The 22,559-nt window shown below is 39.3% G+C and overlaps 3 protein-coding genes across 5 annotated transcripts in view; 2 read left to right on the forward strand and 1 right to left on the reverse strand.

Moving 5' to 3' along the window:
- Positions 1-2,403, forward strand: part of GNAI3 (G protein subunit alpha i3) — a 49,036-nt gene extending 46,633 nt beyond the window's left edge. Inside the window, exon 9 of the mRNA XM_075853649.1 lies at positions 1,371-2,403. The gene's annotated coding sequence lies outside the window, so the exon portion shown is untranslated. The remainder of the gene's footprint in view (positions 1-1,370) is intronic.
- Positions 2,342-22,157, reverse strand: GNAT2 (G protein subunit alpha transducin 2). Its single transcript, XM_075853650.1, has 8 exons — positions 22,008-22,157; positions 11,083-11,125; positions 10,840-10,981; positions 8,735-8,892; positions 7,760-7,888; positions 3,949-4,078; positions 3,356-3,509; positions 2,342-3,238 (listed from the first exon to the last, which is right to left on the reverse strand). Exons 1-8 carry the CDS (start codon positions 22,123-22,125, stop codon positions 3,048-3,050), a joined length of 1,065 nt encoding a protein of 354 aa, XP_075709765.1. The 5' UTR covers positions 22,126-22,157; the 3' UTR covers positions 2,342-3,047.
- Positions 9,712-22,559, forward strand: part of AMPD2 (adenosine monophosphate deaminase 2) — a 226,115-nt gene continuing 213,267 nt past the window's right edge. Inside the window, exons 1-2 of one of the 3 annotated variants that reach the window (XM_075853645.1) lie at positions 9,737-9,801; positions 19,793-19,850. The gene's annotated coding sequence lies outside the window, so the exon portion shown is untranslated. Of the gene's footprint in view, positions 9,802-19,792; positions 19,851-22,559 lie in introns of all 3 variants that reach the window. The other 2 variants (XM_075853644.1, XM_075853647.1) reach the window with 2 other exon arrangements.

A 22,559-nucleotide genomic window follows, 5' to 3' on the forward strand; every position in this document is an offset into this window, starting at 1 on the left:
CAAGAGAAAAAAAAAAAAAAGAGTCCATACATATCAGCATATGAAAAATTTAAACATCTTTATTGATAACATAAAATACACTAAATGACATAAACAGAGAATCTAAAATAAATCCTTGTACGGATCACAGATGTATACATTGATAGCAGTACATATATATGTAATACACTGATCGTATGCACAGTTACTGTAGCTCAATGTAGCTCCAACATAGGGTGCATCAAATAGGAGTAATTTGAAATGTAAGCAGTGCAAAGATGGACAATATGCCTAACTCAAAAAGGCCTGTGATAACTCAAAAGTAATTGGTGCCTTGGAAAAACGGCATAAAGCCAAGTTAAGTCCGATAGATGCACTTACCCATATATGGGAGATTGAGTGTGACCCAGAGGTATAGAAGAGCGCCCCAAATTTAGTGTATTTTATGTTATCAATAAAGATGTTTACATTTTTCATATGCTGATATGTATGGACTCTTTTTTTTTTTTTTCTCTTGTTTATCATGTGAAGTAATGTGTCTGTGTCAGAATACTAATAAATGCATTTACTGTGAACTGTAAAATGCTAACTGCTCCCCCAGATTCAGTGACACTACTATATTTTATTATGGATATGTGGCCAATAGTCTCCTATTTTTACAGACTGTCCATGAATTTATACACCGTTTGCAACTCTTTGCTAAATGGAGCAATCTTGATAGAACTTTACTTTAAGGCTACATGCACACTTTGCCGCATTTGATGTATCGGTATCAAAACCGCAGGCAATTCCGTAGGTAAAAGCCACACTTAATGTTGCATTTTTATTTATTTTTTTATGCATTTTTAGGTGCAGATTTTCTATTTTGATGCGGAAATCGGTGCAGATTTTATGCTGCTGATTTTTGTTTGTTTTTTATAAAATTGTCAAACTATTCTGAGACAAAAACGCAAGATAAATTGACATCCTGCAGATTTTTAAGTCCGCACCGCAGGTCATTTTACTTGCGTATAAATGCTATACCATGTAGATATTACATAAAATCTCATTTACTTTTCTGGTAATATGCATCATGCACATGTGGCCTAAGAAATGGCTTTTTATTTTCTTTTATATGTATTAAGTAACGTGGCTTCAAACTGGATCACTACTGCTAGATTGAGAGGCTCTTGTCATATACTTCTATAAGTATATGTAACTAATTAGGTGGGATATTCTATAGACTAACCCACCTTCTCACCTCTCTAATATTATCTAAAAGCCAAGTAGGTTGTCTGGATGCACTTCTACTAGTTAGAAGTCCTTTAATACAGTGGTGAGAGAGCTTATCTGTATGCAGCATTATTGATTTTTTTTTTTTAAATAAATTCTGTCTTTCTTATATATTACAGATAATACAATGGAAGCCGGATGACTTATTCTAAGGCCCTGTTACATGAGGGGTGAGCTATCACTCTATGCACAAACCAATCCTGTTCCTCTAAAGAGGTTCTACTCCCTCTCCCCCACCCTCGCATATGCAGCCTCCACCCTGAAGTGACAGTCTTTGGCCAGAACTGTGAGCTGCTCTGCCTTGTTCGATGTTACCACTATGTTTCAAGTGTTTCTATCCTTTTGAATGACTGGTCTGTTACTGATCCACACTGTCCGCGCTAGGAATCCTCCTCTGACTGCTGGTTAGTAAATCTGAAGAAACCGTAGTGCTACGGCACAGCACTTCTTCAGTGGGACCCCATGTTTAATGCATTCTACAGTCATTCATTTGACCCTGTGACAGTTGCCTATCCCAGTGTTGCATTTATCTGTCTCTCTGAGACCTTTTTTTTCCTTGCAGTGGGAGATTATATCTTTTTTGTGGATAGAGAAATGATCCTTATTGTTGCTCTCACCAAGCTTTGTTACACCATTATGCCTAATGAATTTTATACTTAAACCATTCCCAGCACCGAGTAGTGTCTTTTGCTTGGCATTTACTATAAGTGAAATTTATCAGTTCAGCTCTATTATTTAAGTTACTCCATTAGCCATTGAGCACTTTTTCCCAAATTCTGCTTTACTCTTACAAGTGTCCTTTCCCTTGCTTGTGTCTTTTTATTTTATACTCCTGTATTGGTGCCTTTGCTGCTGTCACAGCCCACAGCCACCTAACTGCCTGCCTGCTCCCCATCTCTTTGGGACCTGTGCTTTCCAGATCCTCCATCTGCTCAAATGCATGCCTATAGATGTCTGGTGCCAAACACCAAGGCCATAGATTTAAAGTTTTGTTGCCGCTAACATTTCTATGAATTACAGTGTGCTATTACACACCTAACACTGTCAACATTTTGAGACTAGTAACTGTTTAGCATTACACACAGACATGTTTCTGCACTCCGCACACGTATTTTTATTTGTATACAGTATTAAAACGGTGAGACATGCAAATTGTGTTGGGTTTTTATTGATATGTTCTCCTACAGTGTGTTCCTTATAAAACACGGTGAGTTGAGGGCTTATCTTATCAGATCTTTGTCTTGACTTCATGTTTCACTTTGTTAATACATAACACACGCAGAAATGTAGATCACTTTCTAATCTAAAGAATCTTTTAGTCTGTGTACCCATAGTGCACAGGGAGTTTGATGAAGAAGACAAGAAAGACTGAAATGGGTAACCACTAAAAGTACTCCCAAGTTCAGTATAATTTATTCTAGTGGTTTATGTTGTGTTCAGGAATAGCTAGAGCCAGATTGTTCCTTTTCTCGTGGCGCTAGTTACAATATCTGCAAATCCCAGCCGGAGACACAACTGTATGATGAGCTATTTAATGCATTGCATGTGGTTGGCTGAGATGTCTTATGTGGGCATTGTAGTGTCCTCATAAATAGCTGCCTATGTCTGGCAATGCCAGTGTAAGATCTGCTACCAGTGTATTGTTTTAGTAGAGTTGGTATGAGTAATCCCACCTACAAACTTGTTTCCTGTACTATAGTTTTATAAATATGGAAGGGTTGGACTCTTGTTACGGGTTACAATCCTGTGTCAAAAATAATAGAAGGATAGTTTCTCAGTAAAAACTACTGTGAAATTCAAAACAGTCCGCAGTCTTTCAGTGTCTCCTTGATGATGATATCAGTCACCGCATCAAACACAAACTTAACATTTTTTGTGTCTGTGGCGCAGGTCATGTGACCATAGACCTCCTTGACATCTTTTCGCATATTTAAATCAAGAAACTGTAGCTTGATGTAATTGCCAGCATCTTCATATGTGTTTGTACCTGTCGTAGAAAACATAGAAATGATTAAACACTGAGGGGGAAAACTGTAATGGCATTAATATGGTATTCTTCAGGCGGGTTAATAAAATGGCAATGTTTTGGGTAGATGTCACTCACCGTCATAGTCTGGGAAACAGATACTTAGATGAACTTTCTTGATTTTTTGTTCAAAAAGATCCTTCTTGTTCAGGAAAAGCACTATGGACGTGGCAGCAAAGAACTTATGGTTACAAATGCTGTTGAACAAATGAAGGGATTCATGCATCCGGTTCTGTAAAGAATAGAAATGTTACTTTGCTTTTTTGTTTTGCAAACATTCAAATTGCTTAGTAACACAAACGGAGAGGATCGCTAACCTTAAAAGTGAAATAATCTGGCATCTGATTCATTAAGTTAGTTTACGGTTTACCTATTAATTACCATATTCTATTTCAAGAGTTATTCTATCCCCACTAAGAAAATAAATGCAAGGTTGTCACAGCCTTTTTTTCTAGCATTAAATCCCAGCAATATTGTTCAAAGCCATGCTCGTATATATGTAATGAATATTTAATACCAATCAAAGCAATTAGAGCAAAGCTGTATATCTTCAAGTTACATATAAAAATATCCCCCCACACACACTGTACAGTAAAACTGGTGTCTATGGAAGCCAAAAAACAAAAGATCAGGTTTTTTTTGCATCTTGTTACAACAAAAGTTTCACTTACCACTTCTTCGTCTTCCACTAGGACCATGTCGTATGCACTTAACGCTCCACAGAATATAATGCAAGTGACCCCTTCAAAACAGTGGATCCATTTCTTGCGCTCTGACCTTTGTCCTCCCACATCAAACATTCTATAAAAGATAACAGGATCCGAATGTTAAGATGAAAAGCTTGACCATCTCTTTAAGGGGTTGTGCCATCAAAGACCTTTATGGCAAGTATTTGCCACCAATATCTCTTTGGCAGGTAGGCCACATGGATGAATATTGGTTAGAATTGGCGTATGTGGTGCTGCAGGGTAAAAAGCCGATTGATGTGGAACATAATGGCACGGCACTTTCCTAGTGCCGCTGCTCTTTTGTTCTAGCGCCGCTGCTCTTTTGTTCTAGCGCTTGCTGCCATTCACATTAGTTATATAGATTTATTACACACAGAGTGATCTATTGCCATCATTTTTTTCTTTCAATGTTGATGATTATGGTAACCGTTAATGAAAACCCAAAATGTAGTGTCTTAGAAAAATTTTATATCATATAAGCCCAATTTCAAACATGTTTTTTAATACCAAAATTTTGGACTACTGAAAAGTATGTACAGTATATGCACTCAATACTTGGTCGGGGCTCCTTTTACATGAATTACTGCATCAATGCGGCGCGGCATTGAGGCGATCAGTCTATTGTACTGCTGAGGTGTTATGGAAGCTCAGGTTGCTTTGATAGCGGCCTTCAGCTCGTCTGCATTGTTGGGTCTGGTGTCTCTCATCTTCCTCTTGACAATACCCCATAGATTCTCTATGGGGTTTAGGTCTGGCGAGTTTGCTGGCCAATCAAGCGCAGTGATACTGTGTTTATTAAACCAGGTTTTGGTAGGTTTAGCAGTGTGGGCAGGGGCCAAGTCCTGCTGGAACATGAAATCAGCATCTCCATAAAGCTTGTCAGCAGAGGGAAGGATGAAGTGCTCTAAAAGTTCCTGGTAGATGACTGCGTTGACTCTGGACTTGATATACAGTGGAGGAAATAAGTATTTGATCCCTTGCTGATTTTGTAAGTTTGCCCACTGTCAAAGTCATGAACAGTCTAGAATTTTTAGGCTAGGTTAATTTTACCAGTGAGAGATAGATTATATTAAAAAAAATAAAGAAAATCACATAGTCAAAATTATATATATTTATTTGCATTGTGCACAGAGAAATAAGTATTTGATCCCCTATCAACCATTAAGAGTTCAGGCTCCTCCAGACCAGTTACACGCTCCAAATCAACTTGGTGCCTGCATTAAAGACAGCTGTCTTACATGGTCACCTGTATAAAAGACTCCTGTCCACAGACTCAATTAATCAGTCTGACTCTGACCTCTACAACATGGGCAAGACCAAAGAGCTTTCTAAGGATGTCAGGGACAAGATCATAGACCAGCACAAGACTGGAATAGGCTACAAAACAATAAGTAAGACGCTGGGTGAGAAGGAGACAACTGTGGGTGCAATAGTAAGAAAATGGAAGACATACAAAATGACTGTCAATCGACATCGATCTGGGGCTCCATGCAAAATCTCACCTCGTGGGGTATCCTTGATCCTGAGGAAGGTGAGAGCTCAGCCGAAAACTACACAGGGGGAACTTGTTAATGATCTCAAGGCAGCTGGGACCACAGTCACCAAGAAAACCATTGGTAACACATTACGCCGTAATGGATTAAAATCCTGCAGTGCCCACAAGGTCCCCCTGCTCAAGAAGGCACATGTACAGGCCCGTCTGAAGTTTGCAAATTAACATCTCGATGATTCTGAGAGTGATTGGGAGAAGGTGCTGTGGTCAGATGAGACTAAAATTGAGCTCTTTGGCATTAACTCAACTCGCCGTGTTTGGAGGAAGAGAAATGCTGCCTATGACCCAAAGAACACCGTCAACCACTGTCAAGCATGGAGGTGGAAACATTATGTTTTGGGGATGTTTCTCTGCTAAGGGCACAGGACTACTTCACCGCATCAATGGGAGAATGGATGGAGCCATGTACCGTCAAATCCTGAGTGACAACCTCCTTCCTTCCACCAGGACATTAAAAATTGCTCGTGGCTGGGTCTTCCAGCACGACAATGACCCGAAACATACAGCCAAGGCAACAAAGGAGTGGCTCAAAAAGAAGCACATTAAGGTCATGGAGTGGCCTAGCCAGTCTCCAGACCTTAATCCCATCGAAAACTTATGGAGGGAGCTGAAGATTCGAGTTACCAAGCGACAGCCTCGAAATCTTAATGATTTACAGATGATCTGCATAGAGGAGTGGGCCAAAATTCCATCTAACATGTGTGCAAACCTCATCATTAACTACAAAAAAAGTCTGACTGCTGTGCTTGCCAACAAGGGTTTTGCCACCAAGTATTAAGTCTTGTTTGCCAAAGGGATCAAATACTTATTTCTCTGTGCACAATGCAAATAAATATATATAATTTTGACAATGATTTTCTTTTTTTTTTTTTATATAATCTATCTCTCACTGGTAAAATTAACCTAGCCTGAAAATTCTAGACTGTTCATGTCTTTGACAGTGGGCAAACTTACAAAATCAGCAAGGGATCAAATACTTATTTCCTTCACTGTAACTCAGTGGACCAACACCAGCAGATGACATGGCTCCCCAAACCATCACTGACTGTGGAAACTTCACACTGGACCGCAAGCAACTTGGATTGATGCCTCTCCACTCTTCTTCCACACTCTGGACCTTGATTTCCAAATTAAATGCAAAATTGTGTTGGTCCACTGTGTTATATCAAGTCCAGAGTCAACGCAGTCGTCTACCAGGAAATTTTAGAGCACTTCATGCTTCCCTCTGCTGACAAGCTTTATGGAGATGCTGATTTCATTTTCCAGCAGGACTTGGCACCTGCCCACACTGCCAAAAGTACCAATACCTGGTTTAATAACCACAGTATCACTGCGCTTGATTGGCCAGCAAACTCACCTGATCTAAACCCCATAGAGAATCTATGGGGTATTGTCAAGAGGAAGATGAGAGACACCAGACCCAACAATGCAGACGAGCTGAAGGCCGCTATAAAAGCAACCTGGGCTTCCATAACACCTCAGCAGTGCCACAGGCTGATCGCTTCCAGGCCACGCCGCATTGATGCAGTAATTCATGCAAAAGGAGCCCCGAACAAGTACTGAGGGCATATAGTGTACATACTTTTCAGTAGGCCAACATTTTGGTATTAAAAATAATTTTTGAAATTGTGGTTATTTAATATTCTAATTTTCTGAGACACTAAATTCTGGATTTTCATTAACTTACCATAATCATCAACATTAAAAGAAAAAAATCCTGGAAATAGATCACTCTGTGTGTAATGAATCTATATAATATGAGTTTCACTTTTTGAAGTAAATTACTGAAATTAACTTTTTGATGATATTCTAATTCATTGAGAAGGACTAGTATACTGGTTATCATATTTCATGAAGTACACTAAAGGTTACCATGCACATTATGCAATGTGCTTTATTGAGGCAATTCGTGTCCTGGCATCCACTAATTTAAAGTTTTGGCACGTTCTATTAAAAACATGCCAGTGGGTTTCATAGATTAGCACCAATGACTTTCTTTCGCAAACGGCATTATACTTTAGGCTAGGCGTTCGCTAACAATGCCATAACTAAAGGGCAAAAATGATGCAAGTGGAGGAAATGTGGGCGATGAATAGGGTTTGTCGTTCCTGAATATATACTGAAATAAAGTATCATGTAAATTTTTGTGTATTGATGCCCGATCAGTCAATAGCTCTTTCTATTTTTTAATAATGCACAAACCTGAAGTGTATGTCTTTAAATGAGAACTGCTCCTCTATGATTCCTGTTGTTTTCACGCGGGAGCGGAGAACATCTTGCTCATTCGGGAGGTAATTGGATGCTGTGATTCTGTCCAGCTCGTTAAGGTAACTAATGTAAAAAAAAAAAGCAAGTAGAACAATCAGTATAAGTAGATAACTGGCGCAAAATGAATCTGCAGCAGGACCTGTAGATGCATCATGTGGCGGCATACTGTTGCGATTGTAATGCATGTTGGTGGGATTAGGAAAGAGGTAGAATAATAATGTAACAATAATGAAGATAGTATTACATTGCCTAGCCAGGGACATTAAAACAACGTAATTACAGAGATTGAAAGAGAGAAATGCTGAGACACTATTACCCATGGTTTATTTCATTTATGCCTAAATTTGGATGATATTGCACAGGTTAAAAAGTTGCATCTAAAATTGCACCAAATTTGCACCCAAAAAATTGTCTTCTCATTCTAAAAAAATAAGGAAACAGATGACAAAAGTGTATTGTCAAGCTCTAAATGTACTTTTAAAATCCTTTATCAAAGGCAAAAATGAAAAAAGACGCAAATATAGGGCTGCTCATAGAAGACGTAAAAAGAAAATCAGATGGCACATCTCAAATGCACACATTTATTAAGAGGCGTGCTCCTTTTAATATGTTAGGGGCATTTCTTGTCAATTGCCCTCCTATTTCTAGGTACAAAATATGCCAGTATTAATAAATGCCAATGTCTTCATGAAAATTGTTTTTTTTACATGTGTTTTTCTCCCACGAGATTAATGTTCCATGGAACATTCCAACCGTTTGTAATAGTATAGTGGAAAAGATTAAAATAATAAACTGAAGATTTAGAATTAGACTTGAAACTTTTTCAGTCGGAGGGGAAAAAACAATCTTGATTTCCACAGTGACAAGTATTATCTGTACCCCTTTTGTATGATGCTTTGTGATACTCACTATGGTGCAGAGTCATTGAGCTGGTATTCAGCTGCCCTTTCAAAACAAGCCTGCACCCCATCATCTTTCCAAAGATTCTTGATCACATCCACAAGCTCTGGAGGCATTGTGCCCTCCTCAATGGAGTCTGCAAGGTGGCAAAGGACACGACCATCATCCTGTGGGAATATATATATGTCAAATAAAAATGAATGCAGTACACAAATTCCTTCGCAGCTCATTCTAGAATTAATACACCCAAATAGATGTAATTACTATTTCAGCCAGTAGAGTGTGTCACAGTCTTCTCGATGGAGACCTATCCTTGGTACTAAAGTATGTTGCAATTAGGTGTATCTTGTTGCCAAGTAAATCACTTATTTAAACGTTAGTCGTCATAATAAAAAACATTCATTAGACTCCGAATATCTTCAATGTATGACACTCAATACACAGTTTTGCCAACGATATGGGGCATGTTACAGGCCAAAATGTTGCTCTTTTTTTGCCCAACCCCACCAAAAAGAAAAAAAAAATAATGGAAAATTAACTCTTCCTTTTTCCTCTCTTTCATGTTATCTGGAAAAAATATAGCACCAACCGTAAACCAAAAGCAATCTTAAAGGGGACCTGAAAGAAAAACAATTCCACAAAACCACCTACAAACACCTTCAAGCATGGCTACTAGTAGTTTGAGTGGCCAAAACATAATTTTACGTTCCTTGATGTAATTCCAGAGCCACTTGTTATCTTTTGGTAATCAGATGGGACTTGCAGTTTCAGCAAGTGCTGTAAAACTACAAATCCTGGCATCCCCTTCTTTCCTTTGTGCTTCTCTATCTCCACCCACATTGTCCATGAGCTGGGTAGCGTAATGCCGAGAGAGCGGAGTAGAAGGGGGTTGGCTTACTTCCTCAGCAGCGTCACTGTGCCAGCCTACGATCAGTCATGTGGTATTATGACGCGCCGACATTGAGTACCCTCTTGGTCACGTGGGGCTGAGTCATCACTGCGGAATAAACTACAGGACTTCCGGGATCTGTTCTCAATCCGCGAACGGCCATACTTTAGCAAGAAGTAGTATATTAGTAAGTTATTTAAAATATAGAGTTATTTCATAATTGGCATATAATTTTATAGCGCTATATAACCCTTGTAAGGCCCAGTCTTACGGTTTTGGTGCAATTTTTCATGCAGTCTTTGAGGCCGGTTTCGAATGCTGTCCAACATTTAGGGTATGTTCATACGCTAGACTAAAAACGTCTGAAAATACGGAGCTGTTTTCAAGGGAAAACAGCTCCTGATTTTCAGACTTTTTTTTAAGCCACTGGCGATTATACGCAGCGTTTTTACGGCCGTTTTTGGATCTGTTTTCTATAGAGTCAATGAAAAACGGCTCAAAGTCCCAAGAAGTGACCTGCACTACTTTTTAGCGACATTTATGGCCCGAAAACGGCTGAAAATAGGCCGGTTGAACATACCCTTAGACAGCGTCCATCTTAGACCAGGCAGTCAGAAGATGCGCAAAATTTATCAAAGTGGCACATGCTGTATGATAAAATTAGGGTATCTTGCTAGACATGTTAAATACTTTTCCTTTATACCACCTCTTTGTTGGCTTGTTTTATGCAATTGTTTTTGCGCCAAAATTTTGGTGTGCATTTTAAGCCATGACCACTCTCTGCTAAACGACCCCCTTTTCTAGACCATTTTGAAAAGTTTCTAGTAAGGTACAACTTAGGCCAGAATTCTGTGGCAACAATCGTAAATCTGCTCAATTATATATATTTTTGTAAACCAAAAAAGCAATAAAGGAGGTGTACAATTGTAAACCAGGCCAACAGTGTGAGAACTCTACCAAACCGCTCCCCATATCTCAGCCTCCTGGACCCCTGTGAGTGTGACATGGGGTAAGAGGGAAATCAAAACAAAACCTTTTATATTACCACATCAACCGGTTTCTGTTCATGTGTCTTCATTAACAATATTATCTATATTCTTATCTCACCACATGTATCAGATCTGTTGACCTATCTAAAGCTGATTAAAAAGTCTATTTTAATTTCCTAAGGATTCAAGTACTAGATTCAAGCAAAATGGCAGGTTATTATTCAGCATTAACTTACTGCTTTGCTTGAGTCGGCATAATCAATTCCCAGGGTGGACATAGCACGTATTATAGCAAGTATTGACTGTAGCACATTGCCATAGATAATCGACTTAAACTCCAGACATTCTTGCTCGGAGTATCCATCTTGGTGTATAATCCTTAATAAGACAAAGAAAGTTATTAGAGAATAGTCTTTAGATACATGTAAGAACTAGTGCAGGATATATTGAAACTTATAAATAATATCGGTTTTCCTTACTTCATTTGCTTTACAATGGTGCTCTTTCCAGACTCTCCAGCACCTGCAGAGAAACCAGCATTATTTCCATATACTATATGGTAAAATAAATCGAGCAAGGCTCCACAGCTTAAAGGTTATGTAAACCTTTGCAGGGCATTTTTTTTTTTTTTTTTTTTAATAAACAGGTTAGTTAGTGTGTTTGGTGTAACTTTCTAAATGGTTTTCATTTAAAAATGTAATATTACTTTTTGGGCGCTAAATCCTGCTCCCGTCAGGTCCGCGGGACTGATCGGTTCAATGGCGGCGGGTCCTGCGTGTCTCGGACACGCAGGATCCACCTGTAATTGTCACATCTAAGTTATGAACTTAGATGTAAGAGATTACAGGTGGATCCTGCATGTCAGAGAAACGCAGGACCCACTGACAATGAATCTGTCAGGTCCGCTGGACTGACTGATTCAGGTAATCGCGAACGATACAGCTGCTCTGTATAGAGAATACAGAGCAGCTGTATCTCAAAAAGTCAAAAGAATTTTTAATAAAAACTATAAAGTTACATCAAACACTGATTAAGGCTTCTTTCACACTGCTGTTAGTTTGTTTACCTCTCTTCCGTCAGAGGAAGAGAGGATCGAAAGATTAAACGGAAAGCAACGGTTCCGCTAGCATTACCATTGATTTCAGTGGTAATTCTTTTGTTTCAGTTACTTTACGTTTTTTTTCCGTTCGCTAGGTTTCCGTTTTTTTTCACGTAAACAAAGGTTCTGCAGACTGTACTTTTGCTTCCAACAAAAAATGGAAACCTAGCGAACGGAGACAAACAGAAAGAATTGCCATTGAAATGAATTAATTCTAACGGAATCTTTGCTTTCCGTTTAATCTTTCGATCCTCTCTTCCTCTAAAGGTAGTGTGAACTTAGCCTAGCCTGTTTTATTTAAAAAAAATAAATAAATCAAGTCAAGATAAATCACATTTATATGTATGGGAATCGGATTTAAAAAAAATAGGTCTGTGGAGCGAAACAAGTCCATCTATGGTATATGACTCAGATTTCAAGGCGAATGACTTTCTTTTTTTGCCCTGAAGCTGCCTGTTATTATTGAAATGTCTTCTTCCATAGGCTATGTTCACACGCTTAACAAAAAACGTCTGTAAATACGGAGCTATTGTCAGGGGAAAATAGCCCCTGATTTTCAGCCGGTTTTTAAGCAACTTGCGTTTTTGCGCTGTTTTTTACGGCCGGTTTTGGAGCTGTTATTCAATGAAAAACTGCTCCAAAAATGGTTGAAGAAGTGACATGCACTTATTTTTTTTACGGGGCGTTTTTTATGCACCGTTTTTACAAACCGTGCGTAAAAAACACCCCGTGGGCACGAAACACTGGTTTTCCCATTCGTTCAGCCCCGTATTTTCTGCCGTTTTTCGGGCATTTATGGCCTGAAAAATGGCTGAAAATAAACCGTGTGAACATATCCTAACAATGCCAACATACAAGATACATAAATGATTATATTTTAGTAAATGCTACTGACCTTAAGAAAAAGTGCCATTATGGAAGACCACTTTAGTTCACCTTTCTTGGATATATTTTAAACTAGATACTTCTTAGTCAAACTTTCGGGCACGTAATTATTTTTTTTTCTACTGCTCCTAAACTGAAATTACACATGCAGTTTATGAGCCAAATACAGGATTGAATCCCAAAGGTAGATAAAGGTATAAAGAAAAGACTGATACTTCGCTCTTTGGTATCCACTGCTGTGTTTGGCTCAAAAACTGCATTAAAAATTGCATGTGTAATTCCAACTTTAGGGAAAGGATTTATATGCAGTCTTGCTTATTGAACATGTTACGTTTTTTTGCTGGCATTTCCCTTACATTTCTGTGTTCATATTTTTGAGTGTATAGTTTTTATAATGTGAGGGTTGAATCTCTTTTCTGACTCACTTTTCCGTACAAGGAACCTGAACATGCTATAAACAGCATAGAGTTATTTAGATTACACTCTTCAGAAACATTGATTACGGAATATGTCAAGATAATTCTTTAATTTATCATACATGTAACGTTTTATGACTAGAAGATTCCTGCCACACCATTAGGCTGGATTCACACAAGCATGTTACATCCGTAAAGGACGGAACGTATTTTGGCCGCAAGTCCCGGACCGAACACACTGCAGGGAGCCGGGCTCCTAGCATCATTTATGTATGATGCTAGGAGTCCCTGCCTCGCCGTGGAACTACTGTCCCGTACTGAAAACATGATTACAGTACGGGACAGTTGTCCCGCAGCGAGGCAGGGATTCCTAGCATCGTACATAACTGTGATGCTAGGAAGCCGGCTCCCTGCACTATATTCGGTCCGGGACTTGCGGCCGAAATACGTTCCGTCCTTTACGGACGTAACATGCTCGTGTGAATCCAGCCTAACATGCACATTAAAAGTACCTGCAGAATTTTTTTTCAGAAAGGTTCCATGTAGTGTCGTTTTTACCAGTTCCTGCATTGGGTGTGACTGCTTCAGGGCATGCTCCTCATGCAAGAGAAACCAGAAGTTGCATATTGTGGTGCCGGAATCGGGGTGGTTCCCTGACCTGAGGTCTGCTACTTAAAGAGGCTCTGTCACCAGATTATAAATGCCCTATCTCCTACATAATCTGATTGGCGCTGTAATGTAGATAACAGCAGTTGTTTTTATTTTGAAAAACAGTCATTTTTGAGCAAGTTATGAGCAATTTTAGATTTTGTTTCTTAATGCCCAACTGGGCGTGTTTTTACTTTTGACCAAGTGGGTGTTGTAAAGAAGTGTATGAGGCTGACCAATCAGTGACCAATCAGCGTTATACACTTCTCATTGTTCCAGCCCAGCATGATCCACAGCACAGTGAGATTGTGCAGTGAAGGAAGCTGGGCTGGAACAATGAGGAGTGTATGACACTGATTGGTCAGCCTCATACACTTCTTTACAACACCCACTTGGTCAAAAGTAAAAACACACCCAGTTGGTCATTAAGAAACTAAATCTAAAATTGCTCATAACTTGCTCAAAAATGCTCGTTTTTCAAAATAAAAACCACTGCTGTTATCTAGATTCCAGCGCCGATCAGATTATGTAGGAGATAGAGCACTTATAATGTGGTGACAGAGCCTCTTTAAAGGGAACCTGTCACCAGAATTTCACCTATTGAACTCTACTCACGCCCTTGCTGACCGTTGTTGTCAAAAGTTCATTGCTGTTATTCCCTCTCCTAAACTCCTCCTCCGACCGCAAAAAACAATCTGCAAACATTTTGCGACTTTTATAGTAATAATCCGGGAGTTTAGTTTTTTTTTTCCTTTTCTTATACCTAAATCTGGTCTGAAATAGCGCGCATGTGCCTGTCATGTATGATCTACACCCTTCCCTGCGTCATCCGGGCCCCAAATCTAGTTACTGAGCATGAAAGGCTTGAGGATTGAAGATATGACTCTTTTATGCTCATTAGCATACAGTGCGGGAACACTAAAAAAACTGAATTCTGAAGAGCCGACTAAGAAGATAATTATAGGTTACATAAAAATGATTTTTCACCCACTTCCATCAGGTATTGCTGGTTTAATAGGTGAAATGCTGGTGACCGTTTCCCTTTAAGGTGATGCGGTTCTCTTCTTCCTACGTCTTGCTACTTGTGTCATTATGCCTTAGACTTAATGGATCTCCTGCCCTGTAACTGCAGAGCCTTGAGTACCAACTGGCCCAGTAATTGTAACTGGTATGGTATTTTTGGTGGTGGGGGGTACTTATTTTTTTATGCCTGCCTCTTCCTTCATTAGGGACACAAGGACCCCTCCCAAAGATCTAGAGTGCAAGGACATAAATATACCATCTGCCTTCAAAAAAACTTCCCTCTGCCTATAGGATTCAGCTATGTCAAGCATGCATCGCTAAAATTCTTAGAGGAACAACCATATTTAATACAGGATTTAAAGTGTTGCACCAGTTATACTCTCCTACCCGAACTTATATCGGGTGTGGAGAGATGCACCTGCACGCTGGGCAGTACAGTTGTTGTGGCAACTATACTATCCCTGAACAGTATTGTGCGTGGGACCAATTAAAATTAATTAGACCCGTACACGATACTTTCCGGGCATTATGTGGTTTCCACGGCAACAGTACTGCCCATCGTGCAGAAGCGCCTCTCCAACGCCTGATATTAGTTTGAGCTGGAAAGTATGACTGGACTCCTACTTTAAGACAAATGGTACGGGAGAAGATTCAAATCTCTCTCTCCACCTTCCCCCAGCTAATACATATGAGAGATCATCTGGGGCTAAAAGCAAAAAATGACCAGATGTCTGCTATCGTCAGATTCTGATTAAGAATCCGGTCAAAATTTACAGGTGTATGGTTTTCAAAAAAAGGGGTACAATGGAGCTCCTTCTGAAAAGCTTGTGATGCAAGGAAGTACTACTAGAAGGACATGTAATAATCCAAAACCAACCAAAAGTAGGCAAAACTTGTAATGGTGTAACCTCAGCTGTGCACGGCCTCTGTAATCGCAGTGATATTTGTATGTTCTCACATTGAATCATAAACTAGGCATGTCAATGACCTTTACATTGCTGATAATGCTTAAGGCCCTATTACGGCCGGTGCAGTGAGCGCCGATCAACGAGACATTGTTGATCGGCGCTCGTTTGCTCCTGTCAGAAGGAGCTATGGATGTGCAAGAGCGGTCGTTACACCGATCGCTCGTCCCCACACATTATTGTCATGTCGTCAGTGCGTCTCCCTGTTTACAACGATATTATTTTACTTTTTTAAAATGATACGATCAGCAGATGACTGAGCGTTTGCTCGTTCATCTGCTGATCGCTGCCCTGTTTATGAAGGGTTGTCTCCCCTTTAATCGCCCAGTGTAAAACCCGCTTTAGTGATGTGGAATTTCTAACTGTCTAGACCTTTTTGAAGGTCATAAGAAATACTATGAACATTGAAGAGACCAAGTAGCAAAGATCTATACAGGATGGAATGTTCGCAGGTCTTAGAACAAGGAAGAAGGTGATCTTTCCATTTCATACGAATGTATAGTCTCTCATCAAGGATGAATGGGAAGATCCAGAGAAAAAGATATCTATTTCAGGGGTGATTAGAAGCATTTTCCCTTTAAAGATGAGGATGTCAAAGACTTGCACGAAGTCCCAAATAGTGATGCACAGGTAGCGAAAATAGAAAAAAATGACTACCTTGCCATTTAAAGGATTCATCACAATTAAAGGATCCTTTGGATAGAAATGCTGAAAGCCTTCTTAATAGATCATGGAAGCTGCTTCTGCTTTATTAAAAACGAACATCTCAGCTAGATTAATGTGTATCTGGATCGATCAACTAGAAAGCCATCTAAAGGGAAATATAGGGAGTTTGAAGATAATAACGGGAGACGGCGCTCTTCCAAGATTTGTGTTCTGTGTCAAAGCCGGCTGCCACCCGCTGCGTTCCCTGGGAGGAAGAATCCTCCTTACAGGAATCAAATTGGTACGAAGGGTAGAAGGAAAAAGTGCAGTATTTACGGTATCGGTGCCAGGCAGGTAAGAATAATGATGAGAAAGTTTTTTCTTTAGAAGGAATTTTTTCTTTATTCAGTTTACAACGCGTTTCTGGACCATACAGGTCCCTTAATCAGGTCTGTTGTACATGTTTGCACATGTATAGTGCTTAGTTATATAATGGGAAAGACCAGTGTAAAGGCATCTAAAGGGAAAGAGTTCAAGGGATCATATTCTATCCTCTATTCCCGTCATGAAGATGGCAACAGGGTTCATGGCGAATGCCTCTGCTGTTCGTGTAGTAGCTAAATCTGCCACACTAATAAACTGCCACAAGAGCCTTATGGCTAAGAATGTGGTCTAGCGAAACACCATCCAAGTCAAAACTGTGTGGCATTCCATTTGGAAGGAAATATGTGTTGCAACAGTGGCTCATCTTTGTCACCAGGGCAGCTCAAAATATCTTTCCCTTCAGCTATTGTCTGCAAAGATCTTCTGGCAAGCAGAGAACTAGGTCCTATTCGTTTCTGCCACACATCTAAAATGGTCAAAGACCAGCTGAGTTGGTCACAATTTGCTGGATATAATATTAGATTATGAACATCCCCAGTGGAGGTTTGGGTGACACAGGAGACATTGGCTAAACCATTATCCGTGCTTTATAGACAGTTGTTGAAGGTATCGTCCAATAAACTTTATAGAGCCCTGGACCGATGGTCTCAGACTCTTCCCTCTGTATCTACTGACGATCTTAAGGAAATGCTATTTGTTCTAACAGGCCCCTTACTATCTGCAAGAGATCATCTAATTCAATTAAAAAATGTTCACCAAATCTATTACACACCTTACAAATTGTTTAGGATGGGACGCATACCTGCTCCTGTCCACGTTGCCAGGGAGCCGATGGCTCCTTCTTGCATATGTTTTAGGAGTGTCCAATTATTACTAGTTTCTGGACTGAAGTATTGGAATTTCTTGAACTTAAAGTCGGACTTCCTCGTATAATTGAAACAAGGATTTGTCTTTTATTGGAGGTGGGAGAACTTGTACCCACTGTGGCCGTTAGGTCTCTTATGATGCTCCTCTTATTTTTGCCAAAAAAAAACAATACTCCTGAAATGGAAACATCCTAAGGTTCCTACATTATCAGATAGATTATGTTAGTAAACTCTACCCTGCCACTTTTTAAGCTAACCTATGAGGCGTGTGGATGTCCTGATAAATTTGTCAAACTATGGAGCTCATGGGTAGCCAATTCTCATACTAGCTTATAGACCTGACCTGGACTGGGCTAATTGGGCCTCAGGTTTCTGACGTCTCTGTTTGCTCCCCCATTCCTCCACTGGAAATCTCCCTTTGACTGCTCCTATTCTGAATGTATTTTCTATCTAATGCTTATAAAGAAAGGCTGTTAATTAGTGTTTTAGTTTGTTGCTCTTTTTTTTTGTTTTTTCAACTGATCTGCGTGTCAATATGTGAGAAAATTAATCTGTGTGTTCTTTGTTCATAATTGACCTTCTGTATTTTATACAGTTGTATTGCCTATTCTGCATACTACTCAGGTTATTATATTTTTGTACTTGTACCATTGGTTTTGATATGAAATCTTAATCAACTTACCTTTAAAAAAAAACAAAAAAACAGCTGGCCAGATCTAGACCCAAGAGAGTGGTGTATGAACGACAAGATCTTTTAATCTCTTGTCATTCACTGGGGATTATCCAGAAATAGACCTATTTGCTTCCCCGCAGAACAGGAAGGAAAAAAAATTCACCCAGAATACTCAGGGCAGACCCTTGGGAGCAGATACACTAGCCCAATTTTGGAATTTTTCTCTGGCATATGCCTTTCCCCCGATCCCTCTGCCTCCGAGGGTATTGCGGAAGTGCCTGTCAAAGAAAATCATTATCTGATAGTTAAAGAGGAGCTGGTTTGGACCTTCAAAGAAACTATCCATAGAGGATCCAATGGTCCTTCCGTATTCTCAGGACTTTCTACATCAGGGACCTATTAGTCACCCAGATATTCTGATCCTCCATATGTCAGCTGGGATTTTGAAAAGTCTCTCGTTCTAAGGAAAGGTGTATCTGTGGAGGTGATTGACAACTTAAAACAAAGTAGGAAAAAAGTGACTGCTGTCATTTATCTAAAAGTATGGGTCTTGGGTCTCTTGGTGTGGAGAATCTGTTACTGGTCTCATAAATCCCAACTTCAATCACATGATTCTAAAATTCAATTACCAAGATGGATCAAAAGCGCTATTTGCAAAGCCTACAGTATTTAAAGATATCTGGTTCCTGTATATCTGTAGCCCCATGAACCCCTGAGGACGCTACATACGTAGCGAAACATGTCGGGGGGGCTCTCTCTATAATTTTAACACATGCTGGTATTAGGGCATCTCTATAATTTAACAATCTAACTACTTTAGGAGTTCTCTGCTTACATCGGTGACCTCCTTAATCTGCCTGTCTGCAGTCACAGACGGCAGGAACACGTTTACATTGTTACAGCCACTAACGGCCACTGACCCTATCCATGCATTGGAAATTGTAACTATTCATGTTGGTTTGTCTGTATGTCTGTTTGCTACAATAGCATAATAAAGATTATAATTTAAAAAATCAAAAATTTAATCAATCGAATGGTAGCTGGGAAATGAGGCTTCCTTGCCTCTGGCATTTGTTTTTCAATTGTTGTATTAGGCCTGCCAACTACCAAGGGTCCTAACTCCTATTTTGTATATCTAAAGGCACACTCTGCAAGAGTGATGTCAGTCTCCTGGACTGAAAGGGACAGTGTGACCATCAAACTGATTTGCAGAGCTGCAAAATGGACAAGCCTCAATACTTTTTCCAGACATTACCTTCTTGACCCACGGTCTAACTTGAAACTGCATTTTGGGGGGAAAGTCTTACAGGTGATTATCCCTCCCTAATTATCATTTATTTGGTGTTCTCCCATAATGGAAGTAAGGGGAGAAAAGTAGATTTAGCCTGACCAGTTAAACAATTTCTACGAATCCTCCATGACCGCACCTATTTTTCCCCTCCCTATTCCGTATAATTCACTAGTCCATAAAAACATTTTTCTTAGTGCATCATTATGTATCTAAGCAGTTATTTATGAAAAAAACAGGTGAAGGCGGATTGGGGAGGAGTTTTTTTAATCTCGCGTGCTTTTTCTGTCCTAATAGGACCAATGAGCAACTCCTGTCATGCTGTCATGGAGGATTTATGCAAACCGTATTAACGGTAAGACTAATAGACTTATTTCTTGTTGCTTATATAGCACCAACATATTCTGCAGTGCTATGAAGAGTATCACCATTTCAAATCAGTATGTTGTTGAATTGTGGAAGGAAATCAGAGGAAACCTCACCATGCTTCAGTGGAACACAAACTCCATGCAATGTTGCTTTTACTACTTTAAATTTGGTATTTTTTTACTAATATTTTTAATAGATCAGATGTTATATAGGCTTATTATTATAGTACGTGGATAAAAAAAATTCTGAAGCCTCCTTTTTGTTTTTATGTTTTACATGCGTTGCACAATTCTATATGTTTTGAGGACGATAGTTTCAAAGGAATTACATTATACACTATATATATATATATATATATATATATGTATATATATATATATATATATATATATATATACATACACGCTAGATCTCCCCTTTTAAAGTTTAGAATAGCCAGTACAAGTCAAGATATTAGAGGAGTATAACAATTTATGAATGAATACATTGGAAAAAAAGTACAGGGGTTTAGTTTTCAAAAAATGAGGGGTGCAGGGGAGCTCCCTGTGAAAAGCTTGTGATGCAAGGAAGTACTACTAGAAGGACATGTAATAATCCCAAAACCAACCAAGAGTAGGCAAAACTGTAGACTTGTAATGGTGTAACCTCAGCTGTGCACATTCTCTGTAATCTCAGTGATATTTGTGTGGTCTGTCATTGAATCACAAACTAGACATGTCAATGACCTTTACATCGTTGGTAATACTTAAGGCCCTATTGCTGCGTGCGCCGATCAACGAGACATAGTCCGAGACATAGTCCGAGCACTGAGACCCCCACCAAACGCTAGAACGAAGCCGCTGAAGCGCTCGTGTGAGCACTCAGCCGCTTCATTTATGTTTGGCTTTTCCCGGAAAGCCGATGTATCGGAGTACGGGCTCATAGACTTTCTATTGAGTCCGTACACAGACACTTTTATTTCCGGAAAAAGCCGAACAGACACGAAGTGGCTGAGCCCTCACACGAGCACTTCAGCTGCTTCGTTCTAGCGATTGATGGGGGTCGCAGTGCTCGGACCACCACCACCACCAATCCAAACTTCTGACATGTCACTATGACATGTCAGAAGTTTGTCGAACGTTTAGCTACACTTTAAGTAGCGAAAATAAGGAGACTTGGTTAAAATGTTTCAGCTAGTTAGGTATTCTAATAGTTAGGAAAGAATGAGGTAATGTGCTTTGCAGTACTTTGACAACTTACTGGAATTACTCATCATGTAATCACATTAAAAAATCTTAAATCTAATGACTGTCAGATATTATTCTTGTTATAGTTTTATAATATAATTATTATGCAGTCCCCACTACAGATATTGTTAAGTTGTATTCATGATTTTAATTGCATGTTGGATCGTAACTGCTGTAGAGTTTTTCTTACTGAGACCTCTGATGTGTATATGTTGCACTACAGCATTCTCTGGAACAAAACATGGCAGATTAGTTGTGCCCATTCATAGTTCAACAGAATTAAAGTCATGCTACGGCAGTTGAAGGAATCGGTGATACTTGACAAAAACAGCTGAAAAAAATAGGAAGGCTAGCTAAAATGATCAACATCTGCACCAGCTAAGCTGTGGCTTTTGTATCACATTGAGTAGTATAAAAAATTATTCAAACCTACCAGAAAAGGTATGATTATGAATATTTTGCTAAATATTCTCCCCTTATACCAAACGACAGTTTTCATTATCTCTCAAAAAGGCCATGGACGTGAAGTTACAATATTGAAGCATGATTTATTTATTTATTTATGTCTGCAGTTTGCTACAAAACTTGGGGTGCATTTATGATAGGCTTAACCTGACATACAGGCTTCCAGTTAAAATTTCAGCAAAAATATTAAATAAAATTGGTTGCAAGTAGTTCCATTTTCACTGGCATTGCAACAGACCGTGTGACGTGTTGTACTAATGACACTTAAAAAATCTGACTCGCCGTCTATAATTTAATCTGTTAAAGGGATGTCAATAAGAATTATGGTTCTATCATGTATTTACATTTTCTAAATATGAAAACGAATCTAAACGGGTAATTACTTAGTGCAACAATTTAATTATTCACCCTATTATTTAGCACAATTGACCATGAAATTAAGAGTTTCTCACCGAGTAGTAGTAGTTTTACTGTCTTGGCATCTTTTGCTGCATCTTCTTGTAGTTTTTTCTCTAGCTCCTTAGATCTCTTTGCCAGCTCTTTGTCTTCTGCACTTGCTCCACTTCCCATTTCTGTATCTTCACTCTTTGTCCCGTTATCCTCCAGCGCCTGTGATATGGGTGTAAGCGACGTTCCGTCTTGTGCCTCCTTGCCCTCCACGATGTCCTGCAATGTTATCCTGTGTTTGACGGCCTTATATCTCTTACTGCCTTTGCAGATATTGATTTGTGTTTTTTGAGGGGGATATTGGCTTCAAATTTCTTGTTCTTAAATTGCAGCCTTCCAGAGTTGTAACCTTGTTCTCACTCGCTGTCCAAAATACCTCACCTGTCCCTTTCCATTCTATTTTAGTTTCCTTTCATACGTTAAACATGAAAATTTTCTCCTGCATTTTTTAACATATCTCTAGGTGCACCTCTTCGTCCTTCTTCCTTTTTCTTTCCGTGATATCTGTTAGATGAGCTTCTTAGAATGAAAGATCTACAGTCATCACCTCACTTAAG

The sequence above is a fragment of the Rhinoderma darwinii genome, chromosome 2, assembly GCF_050947455.1.
Source record: "Rhinoderma darwinii isolate aRhiDar2 chromosome 2, aRhiDar2.hap1, whole genome shotgun sequence".
Taxonomy (NCBI): domain Eukaryota; kingdom Metazoa; phylum Chordata; class Amphibia; order Anura; family Rhinodermatidae; genus Rhinoderma; species Rhinoderma darwinii.

Bases quoted from the DNA above. Each gene is read 5' to 3' on its own strand.
- GNAT2 (XM_075853650.1), bottom strand. From the start codon at position 22,125: ATGGGAAGTGGAGCAAGTGCAGAAGACAAAGAGCTGGCAAAGAGATCT. The intron at 7,889-8,734 runs GTGAGTATCACA...TTTTTACATTAG, and splicing joins CTCAATGACTCTGCACCATA to TTACCTTAACGAGCTGGACA. The intron at 3,239-3,355 runs GTGAGTGACATC...TTTCTACGACAG, and splicing joins CTGTTTCCCAGACTATGACG to GTACAAACACATATGAAGAT.